Raw genomic sequence first — 17,971 nt, 5'->3', positions numbered from 1 at the left:
TTAGACATTGCTCATATGCAGAGCAAAGTACAATTTGCCCTACCAACTTGTCGAACACAAAAATACACAGATTTGAACTTTTACCTCGACGAAAGTGAAAAATCTGAACAATCTGCAGCAGAATGAATAGGGCCAGCGACGGAGAAAACCCAGTTGAGAGAGAAAGACTACATAAATACCGCTAAGAAAACCATAATATTTTCAGATAGTCCATTAGCTAGAACAAATCATAACACTCATGGCAGACAAATCCAGAAAAATACATATTAATGAGTTATACCAGAATTACTAAAACTTGACAGTAAAAGATTTTATTTACATGGACAGTTTGTATCCGGAAACTATATAACTTTACGTATGTTTTAGAAGGTCAATTTTTGTTCTTATCCATAATGTAGTACAATGTTTGAAATCTCGATGTGAAATTTTATCTGGGCATGTAATCACAAATTTTATAGCCAAACAGCATATATAAAAACAAAAAAGTGCAGAAATTTTGAATGACACCACATCTAATTCAATTATAATAGCCTTGCATCTCAAATGATTCAGGTATGGCTTGCCACCTCTAATTCGATTGTAATAGCCCAGCATCTCAAACGATTCGTGTATGGCTCACCACGTCTACCCAAAGTGTTCATACATTTATATACTTGTAATGTAATTCCAAGCCAAAAAAAAAAAAAAGTAATAAAATAGCAGCAGATAGAGAATATAATGTCCAGATCTCTCAACGGTCTGCATAGCTGGTAGAGCCTTCAGCGATAAAGTGTTTAGATTTCTGCGTACAATCAAATTTTCCTCTGTATTTAAAGTAATTTCATCCCAAAAAGCAACATAACAAACCTGCATCCATACCGTCGTACTCATAAGAATATATAACTTCTGTAGCTAATTAGTAATACGGCTACCATTTAAGGAACAAAAAAGAAACTTTTTTCTCATGTAAGGGACCATACCAGCACCCGAATCAATCGAGGGTTTTTACAAATCCAAAACTATAAAAAATGAGAAATAAATTAAAAGTTGAGATCGATGAACAAACGGTGAACATGCAGAGCTCTTCGAGACCGATCCCAATTCGCTGGCCGTAGACTAACGACACAGAAGAACATAACCTTCCATCCTAGTTTTATAAGTTTCTCAGTAAACAAAAAAGGCAAAAAGATTGAAAGAAACGTCATATGTCAGGTATCTTTCCTTTGAGATACAAATAATTGACATTAGCAAAAGAAAAATGGACTTGCAAAAATATAAACCTTCTTGAGCTGAGGTTACATTCTTGATTTTCTCTTGATGACTTGCACGTTCAAAAATCAACAGAATATGAACATTAAGTAAGATCATAGCATTAAGTTTTCTCTATAGGTTTGGAAATATATGTACACCCGTATGTACTTATGAATGTAACAGATCGGTTGTCCAGCGCAAGCAAAGGCAATGCCACCACAGGTTGCAGATACAATAACGACCACCAAATCTGACGTTAATCTACAATGAAACCAGTAGATGAGTTCAAATCGGCATTTTTTTGTTAAGAGAAGACCAATGAACTTAACGAAACTGTAATGAGCCAGTAAGTTTACCTGAAGTCTAGTTGCAGCATTGGATATTTTGATTTAAAATTTGATATTATGAGGACACTGTCCTAAAAATATTAAAAACAAAGTTACATTTAGGTCTGTTAAGATAAATAACCGGAGCAATTATATTTTCCATGAAAAACTGTACTGAATTTAAGTCAGAAGCATCTACTTTTCTTCCTTCGTCGATTTTTTCTTCGACTTTACTCTCGCAACTGTTTCCAGTACCGCCTAATCCACACAAAGATAGGTAAACAATGAAATTAGAAAGAATTACAACATATCGCATTTGAGACCGAATCAAGTATGCATCAAAACATTATATCGCACTATATTTGCGCTAGCAACCCATGAATTACGATAAGAAATGGTTCAACGTAAAGGTTTCAAATTCCTTAAATAAAACTGAATCAAATCTTAAGAAATGGTTCAATGCCAAATAAAATTTGCTTAGTATTCAACTGCTGGCCAGCGACGCTGTTATTGAAACTTCCAGGATCAGTAAAAGCAAAATTACCCTTCTAACGTTTCATAATTACCCTCCCACACCCTTTGAACAAAATTACCCTCCTAATGTTTCATAATTACCCTCCCAACCCATCTCCATTTGGTTGGCATTGTTGTAAATAAGATGAAATTGAATGACAAAGTTTTGACTGTAGCTAAGCTACAGTCAAATCATTCCTCAATTTTAGAATAGATAATGTAATTCGATTTTTCTATCATTCATATCATGATAAAGGTTGATACGCAATGATGTCAAATCAAAAATGATTTGTAACGTAATTTTTTCTACCCAAAATTTTGTCACACGTAAATATTTGTTTTAACAAATGATATTATATATACTAAGAGGTGAGGAAATGAGTTAAGTTTTACAATAAACTAATAATAATATAATTCAAATTCACATTTGAAGAAAATCGAATCTAAATTCACCTTTGTCGCACACAATTTTCTTTAAGAAATATTTATCGGGGCCTACTAAATTAACGTACTACGACTAACTTGATGTTTTCACAACTAATTAAAAGGCTTTATGTCTTGACAGATAAGATTGAAGAGGCGAGACACGCTTTTTTTTCTTTCTTGGTGCTGTTTTTCATGGGCACGTCATGAAAACATGAGTATCCTACGACCGTGTCGTGTCCAAGTTTCCACTTTCCTGGTGCTGTTTTTCTTTCTTTTAACTGTAAACAGAAGCACTCCACTTTATATGCAAATAACAACAAACAAACAAACAAAGCACTCGGATTCAGACAGAGTCAGCCCACAAAGTACAATCTCTCTCTCTCTCTCTCTCAACACGCTCACCACAAACCGACGTACCCACAAACATTCTCTCTCTCTCTTCTCCCAATCAAAACTCATCACCGACCCCACTTTGTATATGCTTTGATTTGTAAGGTTCTTGTCTCCAAACTCCCTCGCATCTTCCTTCTAAACCACTCTGTATGTTCTTCTCATCACCAAATCGAATCTCTCTGCTTTATTTACTTCTTCCCCAGAATTTTCCGAGCAAGTTTATAACTTTTGGATGATATCTTCATCATCCATCATTCATCGATTGAGTTAGAGGTACCCAAATGGCTCTGATTTATGTTAATTTCATTTGAGTTTCTAATTATGATTTGAGGCACTATTTGTTCACAGTTTGAGTAATAATGATGCCAGTATTTGTTAGAATTAAGTAATTAATCAGTGCTGATTCTCCAGAATTGAAGTGTTTGTGTGTTCATATATAAATGGTAGTGTGAATTTAGACTTGGAATTTGGATTTGAATTTGATTTTCTGGAATCTGGAAAGCCATGGCAAGAGGCAGAGAAGACTATGAGAAGCACCCGGGTTTGCTCAAACTCTTGCAGATTCTCTCGTTCTTGGTAGTTTTCGTTGTGGGCGTCGTTATAGGATTAGCAACGAGCGCCCATATTAACCGGCATTTTGGCTCACAAACTGAGATTTATTCGTTTATCAATCACTTCTCCGCCAATAAGCCGCACAAGGAGAAGAATTGTACTACTGTGCAAGTTATTGACAAGGTTGATTGTATAAGCATGGAGACGTTTCTTCAGCCGAAGAATTTGACGCACGGTCTGTCTGATGATGAGCTCTTTTGGAGAGCTTCAATGGTGCCGCAGAAGCCAGAGTTTCCATTCGAGAGAGTGCCTAAAGTGGCTTTCATGTTTTTGACTAGAGGACCTTTGCCCTTGTTGCCTTTGTGGGAGAGGTTCTTCCATGGCCATGACAAGTATTTCTCAATTTACGTCCATGTAATTCCGGGTTATGAGCTCAATGTTTCTACCACCTCTCCTTTTTATCAACGCCAAATCCCCAGTCAGGTACAAGGCATGTTTTATGACATTCTATTCTTTTTTCTTGTCACTGATGCTCTACTGCTTCAATATTTCTCGTTGTTTCTCTTTTGATTTATACGATTATGTTATTGCGTACTTGTAGCGTCGTATCAATGTTGTGAGGGAGATTGGCATGAAAAAAGATTATCTAAGTTTGTGGGGGAGGGAAGTGAACTGAATTTCGTAGCTATGATAATTTTATTTGGCGTGTAATTGTTTATTTGTTTTTCTTCGCTTAAGAGATCAGAAACTTGTATTGTATCAAGGGAAGTAGGGTAATTATCATGGACTCTTTGGCTTGGTGTCCTGCAAGATTAATGTTTTCTGAATTTCTTTAGGGATGTTTCCTACCACCACCTAATTTAATCTCTAGATCCTTTACTTTTCAAGATCCAAGTTATCAAAGTTTTTTATTCCTTCCTTCATCACGCTGACTTAAACTTAGGTACTCATGAACTAATTTTAAGATTGCTTTATCATTAGCAGCAATTTTTGCGTTGGCCATTGTTTCTGTAGACCCGTAACATCCTCTTATATATTGAAATTTCACGGATATGCTTTGTCGTTAAGTTAGGTAACTGATTGCAGTAGCTTCTTGTAAAATCAGACGTAAGGCAATTGCTAAGTGCTGCTCAATTTGGAAGAAATACAGATCAGTAGCCTCACTGGAAGTGAAATAATCATTATTGCTTTGGTGAAAAACTTCTTTTCCTGAATTCGGGTCTTGCTATTTCCTCTTCATGGTCCTTACAGTAGATCTGTTGTCTGTCATCGCAACACTAGGTTTTAGCATGGAACCAATTTTGAAGATTTGTTAGGCATTGTTGTTTATCATGTGCCATGTAAACTGTATTTCTTTTTTTCTTAATAAACCATGGTTGAAGAAATCTACGCTACATGTTTGCGTATGGTGTTGTAATTCCTTCTTCTTAGCTTAAGAGAATTGCAATGGGCGTTATGTCCATATATCAATTAGTTAGTGCTATCCGGTATTGTTAGATCACTTAGATTTTGTCTTAAACTTGTATCACGAGTGTGTTCTGAATTATTGAGTAATCTGAGATGAAAAAAAGACCCGAGAGGTGTGTGCATCTATCATTCGTGAAGATAATATGGTCTACGTTCTTAATGAATTACGTAATGCTTACCCTTAAAAATTTTCTTCTCTGCAGCCTGTTTCATGGGGGACAGTAACATTGGTTGATGCAGAGAGGCGGCTTCTAGCGAATGCCTTGCTTGACTTCTCAAATGAGCGCTTTGTTCTTCTCTCTGAGAGCTGCATCCCGATCTATAATTTCCCCACTGTCTACAAGTATCTCATCGGTTCAAACCATAGCTATGTTGAGTCATACGATAATCCTGGGCGTTATGGGCGTGGGCGTTACAGCCGCGAAATGTTTCCTGATATTCAACTGTATCAGTGGAGGAAAGGGTCTCAGTGGTTTGAACTTAGCCGTGCGTTATCCGTGTATATAGTGTCGGAAACAAAGTATTACACAATCTTCAGCAAATATTGTTTGCCTGCATGCTACCCGGATGAGCATTACCTGCCTACTTACTTCAACATGTTCCATGGATGGCTGAATTCGAATAGGACTGTGACGTGGGTAGACTGGTCACTGGGAGGTCCGCACCCTGCAACGTACGGAGGAGACAATATTACGGAAGATTTCGTACGGTCTATAAGGAACAATGGAGCGCTGTGTCAGTACAATGCGGAGATGACATCCATATGTTACCTATTTGCTCGGAAGTTTGCACCAACTGCACTGGGGCCTCTGCTCGAGTTCGCCGCGTCGGTGATGGAATATTGACAATTTCCGATCTTTTGAGCACAGAATTTTGGTATCAATTTCTTCCCAAATACGAAGATGTAGAGGGATGTAGTTTTGGATAGAGAGACGTTATTGAGTTGGTTCTCTGTGTCATTGAGTTGAGAGAATGAGTTGGTTCTTAAAATAAATCGTGGAATCAGCAAAGTCCTTCGAAGAAGGATATTCACCAATATATTATACAAAAGTTCAATTTAGAGAACTTCAATGAAAAATTCTCGGTACTGTTTACTTTAACGAAAAATCATATTTTTACACTAAAAAGTCAATCATAATACTATTCATTTTACCATTTATTTTGTCTTTATTGTTAAAATTCAAAGTCTTTAAACTATTTTCATTAGTTTTCTTTTTAATTTATTGACGGCTTCAAAATCTTTTTGTCGTATGTATTTGATCTAACTGCTCTTGTCGTAATGAGTAACTTAAACATGCACTTTGGAGAAATCCTCGCGTTTGGCTTGTGTTGTCGAGGTGAAATCAAATAGCAACCAATGAGCCGTTAAGTGAGATATTTATGAAACAGAGACTACAAACGTAATTTGGCTTATTTTTATGGGAGTTTTAACAAAAAACCACATTTTTACACTACAAAATCAATCTAATACTATTCACTTTACCCTTTATTTTGTCCTTATCATTAAAACTCAAAGTTTTCAAGTCCTTTTTCATTAGTTTTCCTTATTTTTATTCACTTGTACGCACAAAAAATTAACAAACTTAATAACACACTCAAACAAAATTGTATATGAATCGTTGAATCAAAATTGCATATGATTCATATACCATTTGAAACACATAAGCAATGCGAGGAAAATTGATTTCAACCGAACCAACGACACAGCACCATCTGCCGAATCGGCCCCAAATTACAATGAATCCGTCGTCCCCTAGCCACCACGAGGAACCAGTCCAAAGAACAACAATCAAAGTACTAAACTGAACCATTCACCAGGATGTATTCACCTACCGTACAACTTACGGAAGTCAGAAACTATAGGCCCCTACGAATTCATCTCATATATTTAACATGCACAATACTTGATAATTGTATTATAAGTCATAGTAATCTTCATCAACCATGCAGATGGCCGAGCACAAGAATAAGTAACTTATCATATTAATCACTATAGAAAATATCAAAGAGAATTCAGTCACAAGAGCCCTTATACACCCAGATGAACGCCTTAAGCTTGTGGCATGGAGAGACACTTAGCATAAGTTCAATGTAGCATTGGCCAACTTAAAAATCAAGACAGAAATTTGCCGGCGTTTCAATCACTTGATATAAGGATCAAGCAGCTGCTACCTGTTCTGTAATTTGAGCGGGTTCTGATGGTGATTGGTCAGATCCTGTCCCTTGAGCAGCTCCTGACAGAGGGTGTTGTGGTCCTAAGCTCTGAAAATCTTCAGATGGCGTGCACGAAGCTGTCACATGAGGGAGTCTGGACGGAGGGTGGTGTGGTACTTCCGTTTGGGGGGCTCCTGATGGAGTGTAATATTGTCCAGCCATTTGAGGGGATTGAGCTGTGGGGTGCTGGCTTGTAGCCATATGTGGAGGTCTTGGTGGTGATTGGTAAGTTCCAGTCATTTGATAGGGTCCAGAAGGCAGCTGATTGGTTCCAGATGGTGGCTGATAGGTTCCGGATGGTGGCTGATAAGGTCCAGAAGGCGGCTGATTGGTTCCGGATGGTGGCTGATAGGTTCCAGAAGGCGGCTGATAGGGTCCAGAAGGCGGCTGATAGGTTTCAGATGGTGGCTGATAGGTTCCAGATGGTGACTGATAGGGTCCAGAAGGCGGCTGATAGGTTCCAGATGGTGGCTGATAGGTTCCAGATGGTGGCTGATAAGGTCCAGAAGGCGGCTGATTGGTTCCAGATGGTGGCTGATAGTGATAGGTTCCAGATGGTGGCTGATAGGGTCCAGATGGTGGCTGATTGAGTCCAGAAGGTGGCTGATTGGTTCCAGATGGTGGCTGATAGTGATAGGTTCCAGATGGTGGTTGATATTGTCCAGTCATTTGGGGCGGTGCTGACGATGGACGATATTGTCCTGCCATTTGAGGCGATCTTGGTTGGAATTGCTGAGGTGGTGCCTCTCTAGGTAGTGATCGGTATCCCCACCTATTCGTATTTAATACTCTCTGAATCTCTTCGCCACGCCCAGCTTCTCCAAAAACCTCATTTACAAATTGCTGCAATTCTGGAGGAACACCAATGCCATATCTCAACATCTCTTCCAGTAAATCACAGCCTGTATCAAGCACACCTTCATTGCAAACCCCCTTGATCACAGCATCATAAAAACTGGCATCTGGTTTTGGATCTTTTTCTCCCATTTTCTTCAAAATCTGTGCACAGTCTACTGCCTTCCCGTTCTTAATCAATTCATCGAACACCCTTTTACCAAGACTAGCAACCACTCGCAGACCAACCTCCACCATCCTGCTAAATATCTTAAGAGCATCATCTATCCTCTCTACTTTCAAATATGCATCAATCAGAGTCCTATGAGTCGTGACATCCGGGGTCAATGACTTTGAGGACAATTCTGCAAACAGTGTCTCAGCCTCCGGTAACATCCCATTCTCACAATACCTCGCAATGATATTGTTATACCCCGCAACGTCCATAGAAAACGGCTTTGAATTCACCTTTGTCCCCACCTTCTTAAAGGTGGCAATTGCCTCATCGCACTTTCCAAGCTTAAAACACTCGTTAACCATAATGTTAAATGTTTCCGAATTCACAGCCTGGAAATTTGGCGGGGTGTGATTATCCAACATCTGATCGAACAAATCCCAGGCTTCCTTCTTCTTCCCATGCTTAAGCAGTACCTCCAAGAGAACATTACAAGTTGCCGGGACCATCCTAAACTGCCTATCAAGCAAGGACTTGTATGACTCCATCGCCTCTTTCTCTTTCCCCTGGTTGAAAAACCAATCCATAAAGGTTGAATTCACAACCCCATCATAAACCAAACATCTCTCTTTAAGCTCATCAAACAGCTCAACAGCCTTATCCATATTCTCCAAATGTAAGAATCCCTTAATCAAATTATTAAAAACCAAAGAATCCGCTCCGTGGCCCTTATTCAACATCTCCCTCAACAAGTCCACACCCTCACCTATCCTCCCAGCATCAACCAACCCTTTAGTCAAATGCCGGTATGTCACTGGCGAGGGACTGTAGGGGCAATTTGCAATTATATGCCGATAAATCTCCAGTCCCACATCGACACGGCCCTCGTCGCAATGAGTATTAATCAAATTATTATAAGATACAATGTTAGGAACAATGTTTGATTGATTGAAGAAGAAGTGGAAAAGGGCAATAGCGTCATTGTACCTCTTGGCGCGATACATTGCAGCCACAATGGCGTTGCAGGTGAAGACGGTGGGGCGAGTGTTGGAGAAAACCGAGTGGCGCGCAACCTCGGACGCGGCGTCCAAGTCTCCGGCTCGGATGAGCGACTGGACGCGGTTGTGGAGGTTGAGGCGGGGGCCGACGAGGGCGGAGGTGGTATCAGGTAGGCGGGGGGCGTTCGGGTCCCGTGGGGGTGGGGGGCGTGAGTCCCGACGGAGGGCGTTGAGCGGGGGCTCGATGCGGAGGCGGCGCTTGCGACGTCTGCGCTCAGCGGCGGCTTCTTCGGCGGAGGAGAAAGCGAAGGTGCGGGTGGGGGTGGTGAGGTGGAGAGGAATGTTTGGGTTAGAGCTGTGGAGGTGGAGGTAGGTGAGGGATTGGGTTAGGGGTAGGGTTGTTGGGGTAGAAGGGCGGCGGAGAGAGCGGAGGAGCAGGCGGTAGAATGACATGGCTGTGAGACTGACTGAGAGAAAGTCGAAAATGCTTAAACCCTAGCAATTTGGGAAATGAAGGTGGAAGAAGGAAGAAGGGTTTTGGTGGTTATCAGCTTTGCTCTGCCTCTGCCTGCGTTATGGTCCGACCAAAAAAAAAAAAAATCTGTTTGGGCCAGACCAGACCATTAGACTTGTTGGGTTGGATTGGAAACTCGCCCACTAAGCCCAGATGCTTTTTATTTTACTTATTTTTTTTGGTGAAATGATATTTTTTTTTTCTTTCCAAATTAACGCCCTTTCAAAGAATTTTTAAAAGAACTAAAAGTGCCCCCACAACCCAACCCCCTTCATTGTATTAGGTCCCTTTTGGACGATGATGTTTTAGGTGTTTCTAGGCCTCGTGCCATCTTGTGTACTAGTGACACCGAGTATGCTATCGCAAACGCAAACTTGGAGTCGATTGAGTAGAGAGAAACGTATATTATTAGAAAAACCTTTTAACTGAGGTTAACATGCATAATACAGTCTACAAGCATCACATAATGCTGTGCAGAAGCCGCAAGTACATACAAGAATAGTTCCACCCAATTTTGGCGAATAGTCGAACATCAACGTACATTTTACGTCAAAAAAAACTCGTCAATCAAGCACAAGCTCATAGCAAAATTGATTGGATGTACAGTTTCATACGATCGCAACAAGATAAAAGGCAGGACACGGGTGAACCAATCAAGGGCGAACTTTCTCCTACGCATTTCGATTCGGCATCGTTGCAGTTGCAGCTCTTTTCTGTAAGTCCGATTCATAATGTTGAAAAGCCGCATCAAGTGCCTGTACCAAAATGGTCTTTGTCCATCAGTACCAGCCATCGTTAAGAAATTTCTGTTCCCGTTTCCTTTAACTAAGATGAAAAGCCTATAGATAAGTCATAGGTCCACCGATCGCAACAAAAACAATCGAATACAAACGCTGAAGTAAGCAGCTCAGCACAAGTGGACACCAAACAGAGAGCGCACTTTTCCGACAGAACAAGCGGCAAAGCATGTTACAAGAGGTTTATCAGTATAAAGTACGATACAGTTTCAAACTTAATCGGTCATCCATAACATTATTGTAAAAATCCTTAAAACATAAGAGATACGTTTCTTGACATTAAGATTAAGATGAATTAATCCTTTCAATTAAACTGAAAATTGAATAGAGGTATTGACCTGATGCATTGGCCGAACAAGGAGAGAAACCTGGTGCCGGAAGTCTGATTCCTTTATCTCCTGGAAAATTTCAATCGATACGTGAACAAAGTAGATCCTAAACCCTCTTCCAAAACAATTAAACCCGATTAATATGGGGTTTAAAACATGAAGAAATCAATATTGCATATGTGAAAACAGAAAAAAAAGAGTTTTGAGAAGATGACCAAATGACATTTTCTGTTTTTCCAAATTTCATGAAACAGAATTAAGGTGGATGTTGAACTGCAAAGGTGGAGCACTAGCTAAGAATCTTTAGACAGTCAAAGCAGTAGATAAAAATATGCATCAAATCCAACAATAAGAAACCAATGTCTCTCTCGTCTCCAAACCTCTTCCCATTGCTCCACTCCAATGAAGATCCACCACACACAGGTTGCCACAAACAAGGCAGTTTGATATAAGATACATTCACAGAAAATCCCCAATGGATTGTCATAAAGCTATATGGCGACCAGATTTTAATAAAGGACTATGTTAGCAATGAGGCAAAGAAGGCACCAGGAGCACAACTACTTTTGAGGTGAAAGAACCTCGAATTGATGAGGCAGACAACACTACTGGGCTGTTTTCAGCACTTCTTATAAATTACTCCACATTCCACATGAAAAATTTAAAACAGCTCAACATCAATAATGACACTATGAAGGAGACCAAAAATCAGTTATAATTTTGAGCTTTTGACAACTATTTTTATAAAACACAATATGGTGATTCATATGCTTAGAAAATGCATGTGGGGTATCTTAAAATAGCCAAGAAAACAAATGAGAAAAAGATAAAGTAGCAGGACTGATACCTCTAGCTGTCGATAGATTTGTGACATGGCATCCTTCAGTTTGCCTACCTGCGTGAATAATTTAGTGAAATCACAGAATAAAAATAATTTTTTTTAGAACAAAGAAAACCATGTTGAAGAGATTCAAATAGTGATGTTAATGAGTAATGATTTTCATATAGCATAAAGGAAACAGAGCTAACCTTTGTAGAAAGATAAGCTGTGGTAATTGGATATGTAGACCAAAAATGCCTCAGTAATTCTTGAATGGACATCGAATGCTGGAATAAAAAACATATCCCTAAAGTCAAAAGAACTGTGAAGTAAACAAAACCTAATGCAACTTGATCAACTCTATGTCAATGAGAACTGAGCAGCAGTAATTAACTTTTTCTATATTATTTATTTATTTTACTTACAAAGCAGCTAATAGTATCTAGAAAGTAAACAGACAAGTTGTTATTCACTCACATGCAGCAGTTCCTCTTTCATTTTGTTTGGCAAACTGTCCAGAATACCCTCCCGAGGATTCTTTCCGAGTTGATACTTGGTACTAGAAATATTCTGAGTCAGTCCATTAAGAACCTATACCACAGAAATGGGTAGTAAAACTTTCTGGCAATTGAAGTATACAGTTTTATAACTATACATATCATATCTAGAAAAAAGACCTGCCAGTAAGACTATATTACCATAAGAGCAATTTCTGGTGCAACTGTGGAATTTTTCAATCCAATGCTCTTAATTTTAGATATAGACTCCTTCAAGGAGCCATATGCTTCCTCAGTGGTCATGCTGCATTTTTTTTGTTCAGTTCCTATTCGTGATTCATCCAAAGCTTTAAGTGCATTAGCTTGTTGCGTGTCAAAGTAGTCTCGAGGATCCTGTATTCATGACACATGAAAAATCTCCAGCATCAGAAGAAAACAAAAGGAGTGTGCACCTTCTGCATTAAACTGTTGGCCTTTTGGAAGAATGATGTCAAAGTGAACCTTAATACATAATTGAGCAACAGGATGATCGTGAGGTTCTCGAAGGTCATCTATCTCATTCATCCGAGCAATCCTATCAAGTCTCTCCTGCACAGCACTCTCATCAGGCTCTGCCAAAACATCCGGCGAAAGTTAAGCACAGATCCTGACTTGCCATCGGACAAAAGAGGAAATATTGAGGGGAGGAAATCCCAATGGATAAACCAAAGGGGGAAACAAAGGACAATGCTAACCCTGTCTTGACCGCATAAGTGCTTCTGCAACATTATTTGGATCTTCTAAATCCCCATCTGAAGTCAGGTTCACAAATCAAAGTTATCTACTAAATTATAGATGAAATATAGCTCAGCCGGTTCATCAAAAAACATCAAAATCACTATACTAATATATAAGTAGATAGAAGCAGCTTACGACATTTATTAATCATAGGAAAGAAAATAGAATAGATTCAGGAGAAACTCTAACCAACAGTTCTTCCTTGAAGAACAACAGCCCCTTGCCTGTTAAGGTCTTGTGATAAAGTCCTCCTGTATTGCTCATTCTGTAGTTCAGTGATGTCCTTGCCACCATCACGAAAGATCCCATGATCCTGATTTTTAAAACATATCAACCAGATCAGAAACGGTTAAAATGAAATCAACTGTATGGCATCCCTAGAGACGTTAAGCATGATAATTAAAAAAAAATTCATTGTGGATCAAAGGCATAAGTGGGTATCCAGAATATCAGAATATAAAATACAGGAACCACTGAGGAATGTTTCTCCAATGTGCCATATCTATAACTGCAAATCATATGACAACCACCCTTAAATTTGGGGGTATCAGGAAAATTAGAAGACTGCTTTTAGGATAAGATAGAGGCTACTAGAATAAAAGACTCAAGATGGGTTCTAGAAAACATACAGGAAGATGTGTATAATCATCCCCTTGGTCAGCTTCCATATCCAAAGTTGGATCAACCCGTCGAATCTGCCAAAAAAAGGCATAAAAATAAGAATATAAACATATGCACCGGAAGCATCCAGGGTATACCAAAACTTATAGGGTGAAGAAAACAATTTTTTTAAGAGCACCTTCTGACGAGCTTCCCTTGCCAATATTTCATCCTCCTTTAAAAAAATTGCCAGTTCCTCATCCTCAGCAGCTTCTGCCGCAATTGCAGCAGTATTCTTGGTACTGTGAAGGAATTCAGCTCTGAAATATTTTGTCCAGAAGTCTTTTGCTGTCATCTGGAATTATAAACAGGGAAAGCTAGAAAAACATGATTTGCGCGAAGTAAGAAAGCAAATAGCAACTTCTCAATTCTCAACTTATCACTAACATGGAAAAGTGTCTGATTATGTAAGGAATTGTTTGGATATCCTCACTACCTTACTGGGCACTAGTTCAAGAAATGCCTGGTGAACAGCTGGTTTGAGAGCAAAGATCTGAAAAGGAGTGTAACAAAACTTAAGCATAAGCACCAAAGAAAGCTTTCCAAGATGGATAACCAAACTCTCGTTCAGAGTACTTGCATTTGTTGAAAATGAAATGAGTATTATCTCAAAGAAGAAGTGAAAAGTGGAGAAATATGCCTGATATTTAATCTCTGGAGTGAAATTAAACGTAACCTTGTTCATCTAGACAATTCCCAAAACAAAAAACAAAAAAATTTAGTTTCCGAACCACGAAGTTGATGAGATAAAAAAGTTATGGATAAGTAAAGGAATCCTTTAAGATCCACAAAATAGTTTTATTAAATGTCATCAAGGAGGTGCCAACTCTACAAGCAACCAAAGTAACTATTGGCAAGAAGAAACAAATGAATCATAAGATCAGAGAGAGAGAGAGAGAGAGAGAGAGAGTTCAATGTTCTACCCGACCATCACTTGTAGGTTTGGTGTCCAAAATCATTGAATTTTTAAAACCAACCCGTTGTTTTGGCTTTGTACGGCTATCTCCATCAAGCAACTTCTGCAATAAATTTCAGAAGGCAGACATGTCACAATAACAACTATACACTTTCAGTTAAAATTTGTTTCAATTGTCAATGTAGCACTATGGGTGGGGAGGGGAACCAACACTATGTATAGGCTTGCCGTTGAAAAGAAAAAGTAAACACAACTTTCCAAACATGATCAAGAATCTGTCTTCATTACGGTATCTAACCTTCCTAGTTGCCCAGAACTCAGATTCTGTCAAAACACCACTGATTACAAACTGCATATGAAGGTTCTGCAGTTCACTGTGAAGAGTAAAATTAAGTGACATAAAACAGCAGTTATATGCGGAAAGCTCAGAAGCAAACAATCTAGTAACAAGAAATAGCAAGTAACTCACCTTCTCAAAACCTCAGCTCATCATAAACATAAATTACAAAACTATGATTACCGTCCAAATTTCCACCTAGAAAACAAAGGCAAAAGAAAATAACTTGTAGACAAAACAAGGCAGCAAGATAGTTGGGTATTTTTGTTTATGCAGAGTTGCTTTTGTTGTTTTTTTATGTTTTATTTTTCTGGTTTTTTTGGTGGACTGCTTGTACCAGGAAATGGCAGTACAGAACACCACGGCACCAAATTGTTGGCAGAAAAGACAAGAAAGCAACCAAATGTTTGAATTCAGCAATCTGATACTGAAAAAGGAAGGGACTGAAGCACTTTGAAAGTGGAGGCCATCCAGATTTGGTCTTTGTGTGAGTATTAGTTGTACATATCAATGCTAGGAATCAAACTAATCAGAATCTGCATTCAATTATGTCAACATTAACTGTTATTAATTCATTTTAGGGGAATGCATATGACTAGAAAAACAGGTGGGAACTTATAATCCACGAGTTGTTGGTGTGTGCTTTTGTTATTCTTCACTGGCTTTTATTAGATTTATTTCAACATTTTTCATTAAAAGTTGATTCTAGGGGAAAGTTAATACTAGGAAAACGTAAAAATTATCAATTATCATAGAAGTACATAGAGTATTAAAACAAGCGGCAAACTTGATGGTGAGTATTGTCCTGATTCTTAAATAGCTATCATTAGACTTTGTCATTCACAATCTTTACTAGTTTATTCTGGGCAAAAGTCTACAACTAGAAAAATATAATACGTACTATGGTATGAATAGAAAATAAAAACATGTGAACTTGTAGAACGGGTGTGGTATCCTGATTCTTTCCTGCTGAGAGTTGCATTAAGATGAAAGTTAAAATCCAAATTATAGTTCAACCAAGAAATATTAAAAATAATACATCTCCATAAGGAAACAAAAATTGATTTTAAACTATTCCAAGGAGCTACAAAATGTGAAATGCTGATGTTAGCTATCTGATAGGGAGGAGACAAAGTAACCTGTCTTCTTGCAATAGCTTCATACGGAGCTCCATTTCTGCTGCACTGAGTTGTTCATCAGGCAATGTAACTCCATCTTTCTTAGGAGCAGTTTTTGCAGCTTCTGCAGCCTTAGATAGGGCATTGCCTATTCAAACACACCAAAGAGCACAATCTAAGAGAAAATAATTAACTAAAACACGCAAGACAAAAGTCTAATAATTTAAAAAAAAAAAAATACAATTTAAATAAAATTTTAGTGCAACAAAGCTTGTAAGGAAAGCAGTGGCACAAAAAAACAACGGTTGGCACTAAATGTTATTTAGAATCTTGTAGATAACTGAAAAGGTAAAGGCATTAAAACACCCCTCACACGATCACAGCTACAAGCAGTATTTGAATGGAAAACTCTCAAAATTCAACTAAAAAAGAAGTCGAATTATATCAGCAGAATGTTAGATTTGTAGACAAATGAGTAATCAAGTGGTTTCTAAAGAAATACAGTGGCTACTGGCTGTCTCTTACGATGCAGTCCATTCCAGTAAAGGCGGTCCACATCAAACATTTATACCAACAGCAAGCAATATAGAGCAAAAGAAGAATGTGAAAATAAGCCTTTGAACACAATGAACATAGAATTTCATACATGTTCTGGATATGAATGAGATTTACCTACAAAATCTCGGCATTCATGAAGATCGGGAAAACTTTGAAACTCAAAAATGTAACTTTTAACCTGGGGCATAACAGTTGCAGAAATCCAGTCAATAAAGAATAAGAAGCTGGATTAGACTAGCTCTAAACTAGTGGTAGGATGTAACATAAATTACAACTAAAAGAAAACCTCACGACTGCTGCTGAGATTAAGCAAAGGTGCTTGCTTGGATCCCTCCTTGGTGTTTTTGTGACCTGAAAGTTCATGAGCAAGAATAAAAAACAAAAAAGGGGGAATTATATATATAACTCAAACAGGGAGCACGTAATCCAGAGAAATTGAATCGTTGAATATCAAGATTAGTAAAGATATGGTCTTTTAGTTTGGCTTACTAAGACTTTTTGAAGGAAACAGGTAAAAATGATAAACAAGGTGCTTACTTCAAAGAAATAAATCCGTTGCCAATACAAGGAGTACCTTTAATATGTCTAAACTCCACATCAAGGGTTTGGGTAGACGTGGGATCGTTTGGCTTGAACACAAACTTGTCCTCAACCTGCCCATACCAACACATTCGCAAAAACAACATTACACAAATGCAATCCAGCAGTCGCATATTTAAGGAATTTGACATACAGATCCCCGAAAAAAACTTTGACTTAGCTCAAAACTTGTAGCAAATTTATCCTTACAACCAATGACAAAACTCATTAATACAAACCATCTGTTGGTGCATGATTTGCAAGCTATCCACATGAACTATGTCCTTAATCCCATAAATCTTACCGATAACCGCAAATTAGCAATTGTAGAATATACAAAATGTTTGCAGAATACTTTGTTCATACACGAAAAGCAATGGAATTGAATGAGGGAAAAATGGAAGAAATAAGCAAATGTTGGGTACCATAGTTAAAACGCCGGGAATGCCAGGGTTCTTTAATCTTGCCGCATCCTTGTATTGTGCACGCTTCACCACTCGCCTCGACGACGAGGACGATGAAGAAGACATCTTGTTCTTCTTGTTCGCAAATGGTGGGCACACGATTTCAAAAAATCAAAAGAATTTCGAATCGATCAATCAAAATTGTCAAAATCTAATATATCGGATTAGATTAGGGGGGTTAGAGTTGTTGTTAGGGTTTTAGAATTGTTGCAGATACAAACGGCGCGCATTTGTACGGACCGAGGGAGAGGCTCACTCTCTCCCAAGCTCCTTCCTCTTTTCTTTGGGTCTGTGTGAGCGACTGTTCTCCGACTGAAGAAGGAAGCGGAAGGTCTTACTCGTTTGGATGCGTTTTTGAAATGCTTGAAAACGTTTTCGGTGAAAATATTTTTAAAAACAATACGTAAAGAACAAATCTTCGCTGCCAAGATTGGGACTTGAGCGTGTAAATGGAAATGAAATATTTGCAGGAATTTC

The 17,971-nt window shown here is 38.5% G+C and overlaps 3 protein-coding genes across 3 annotated transcripts; 1 reads left to right on the top strand and 2 right to left on the bottom strand.

Moving 5' to 3' along the window:
* The first annotated feature begins 2,872 nt into the window (after window positions 1–2,872).
* LOC137718417 (glycosyltransferase BC10) lies at window positions 2,873–5,933 on the top strand. Its single transcript, XM_068457965.1, has 2 exons — window positions 2,873–3,923; window positions 5,111–5,933. Exons 1-2 carry the CDS (start codon window positions 3,393–3,395, stop codon window positions 5,750–5,752), a joined length of 1,173 nt encoding a protein of 390 aa, XP_068314066.1. The 5' UTR covers window positions 2,873–3,392; the 3' UTR covers window positions 5,753–5,933.
* Window positions 5,934–6,865: 932 nt separating this feature from the next.
* Window positions 6,866–9,662, bottom strand: LOC137718416 (pentatricopeptide repeat-containing protein At1g10270-like). Its single transcript, XM_068457964.1, has one exon. It carries the CDS (start codon window positions 9,579–9,581, stop codon window positions 7,065–7,067), a length of 2,517 nt encoding a protein of 838 aa, XP_068314065.1. The 5' UTR covers window positions 9,582–9,662; the 3' UTR covers window positions 6,866–7,064.
* A 395-nt stretch (window positions 9,663–10,057) lies between these two features.
* On the bottom strand, window positions 10,058–17,853 carry LOC137717841 (general transcription and DNA repair factor IIH subunit TFB1-3-like). Its single transcript, XM_068457329.1, has 20 exons — window positions 17,456–17,853; window positions 17,026–17,104; window positions 16,738–16,802; window positions 16,566–16,629; window positions 15,915–16,041; window positions 14,737–14,812; window positions 14,446–14,541; window positions 14,163–14,207; window positions 13,959–14,015; window positions 13,662–13,817; window positions 13,492–13,557; window positions 13,052–13,175; window positions 12,820–12,876; window positions 12,587–12,696; window positions 12,287–12,478; window positions 12,066–12,179; window positions 11,798–11,875; window positions 11,616–11,663; window positions 10,778–10,837; window positions 10,058–10,397 (listed from the first exon to the last, which is right to left on the bottom strand). The coding sequence occupies exons 1-20, from the start codon at window positions 17,558–17,560 to the stop codon at window positions 10,314–10,316; spliced, it is 1,803 nt and encodes a 600-aa protein (XP_068313430.1). The 5' UTR covers window positions 17,561–17,853; the 3' UTR covers window positions 10,058–10,313.
* Window positions 17,854–17,971: the final 118 nt, after the last annotated feature.

Source organism: Pyrus communis, chromosome 15, assembly GCF_963583255.1.
Source record: "Pyrus communis chromosome 15, drPyrComm1.1, whole genome shotgun sequence".
NCBI lineage: Eukaryota > Viridiplantae > Streptophyta > Magnoliopsida > Rosales > Rosaceae > Pyrus > Pyrus communis.
This window is presented reverse-complemented; position numbering and strand designations above follow the sequence as displayed.

Bases quoted from the DNA above. Each gene is read 5' to 3' on its own strand.
- LOC137718417 (XM_068457965.1), top strand. From the start codon at position 3,393: ATGGCAAGAGGCAGAGAAGACTATGAGAAGCACCCGGGTTTGCTCAAA. The intron at 3,924-5,110 runs GTACAAGGCATG...TCTTCTCTGCAG, and splicing joins AACGCCAAATCCCCAGTCAG to CCTGTTTCATGGGGGACAGT.
- LOC137718416 (XM_068457964.1), bottom strand. From the start codon at position 9,581: ATGTCATTCTACCGCCTGCTCCTCCGCTCTCTCCGCCGCCCTTCTACC.
- LOC137717841 (XM_068457329.1), bottom strand. From the start codon at position 17,560: ATGTCTTCTTCATCGTCCTCGTCGTCGAGGCGAGTGGTGAAGCGTGCA. The intron at 14,208-14,445 runs GTAGAACATTGA...GGAATTGTCTAG, and splicing joins AACCTACAAGTGATGGTCGG to ATGAACAAGGTTACGTTTAA. The intron at 12,479-12,586 runs GTTCACTTTGAC...TCATGAATACAG, and splicing joins TTGCTCAATTATGTATTAAG to GATCCTCGAGACTACTTTGA.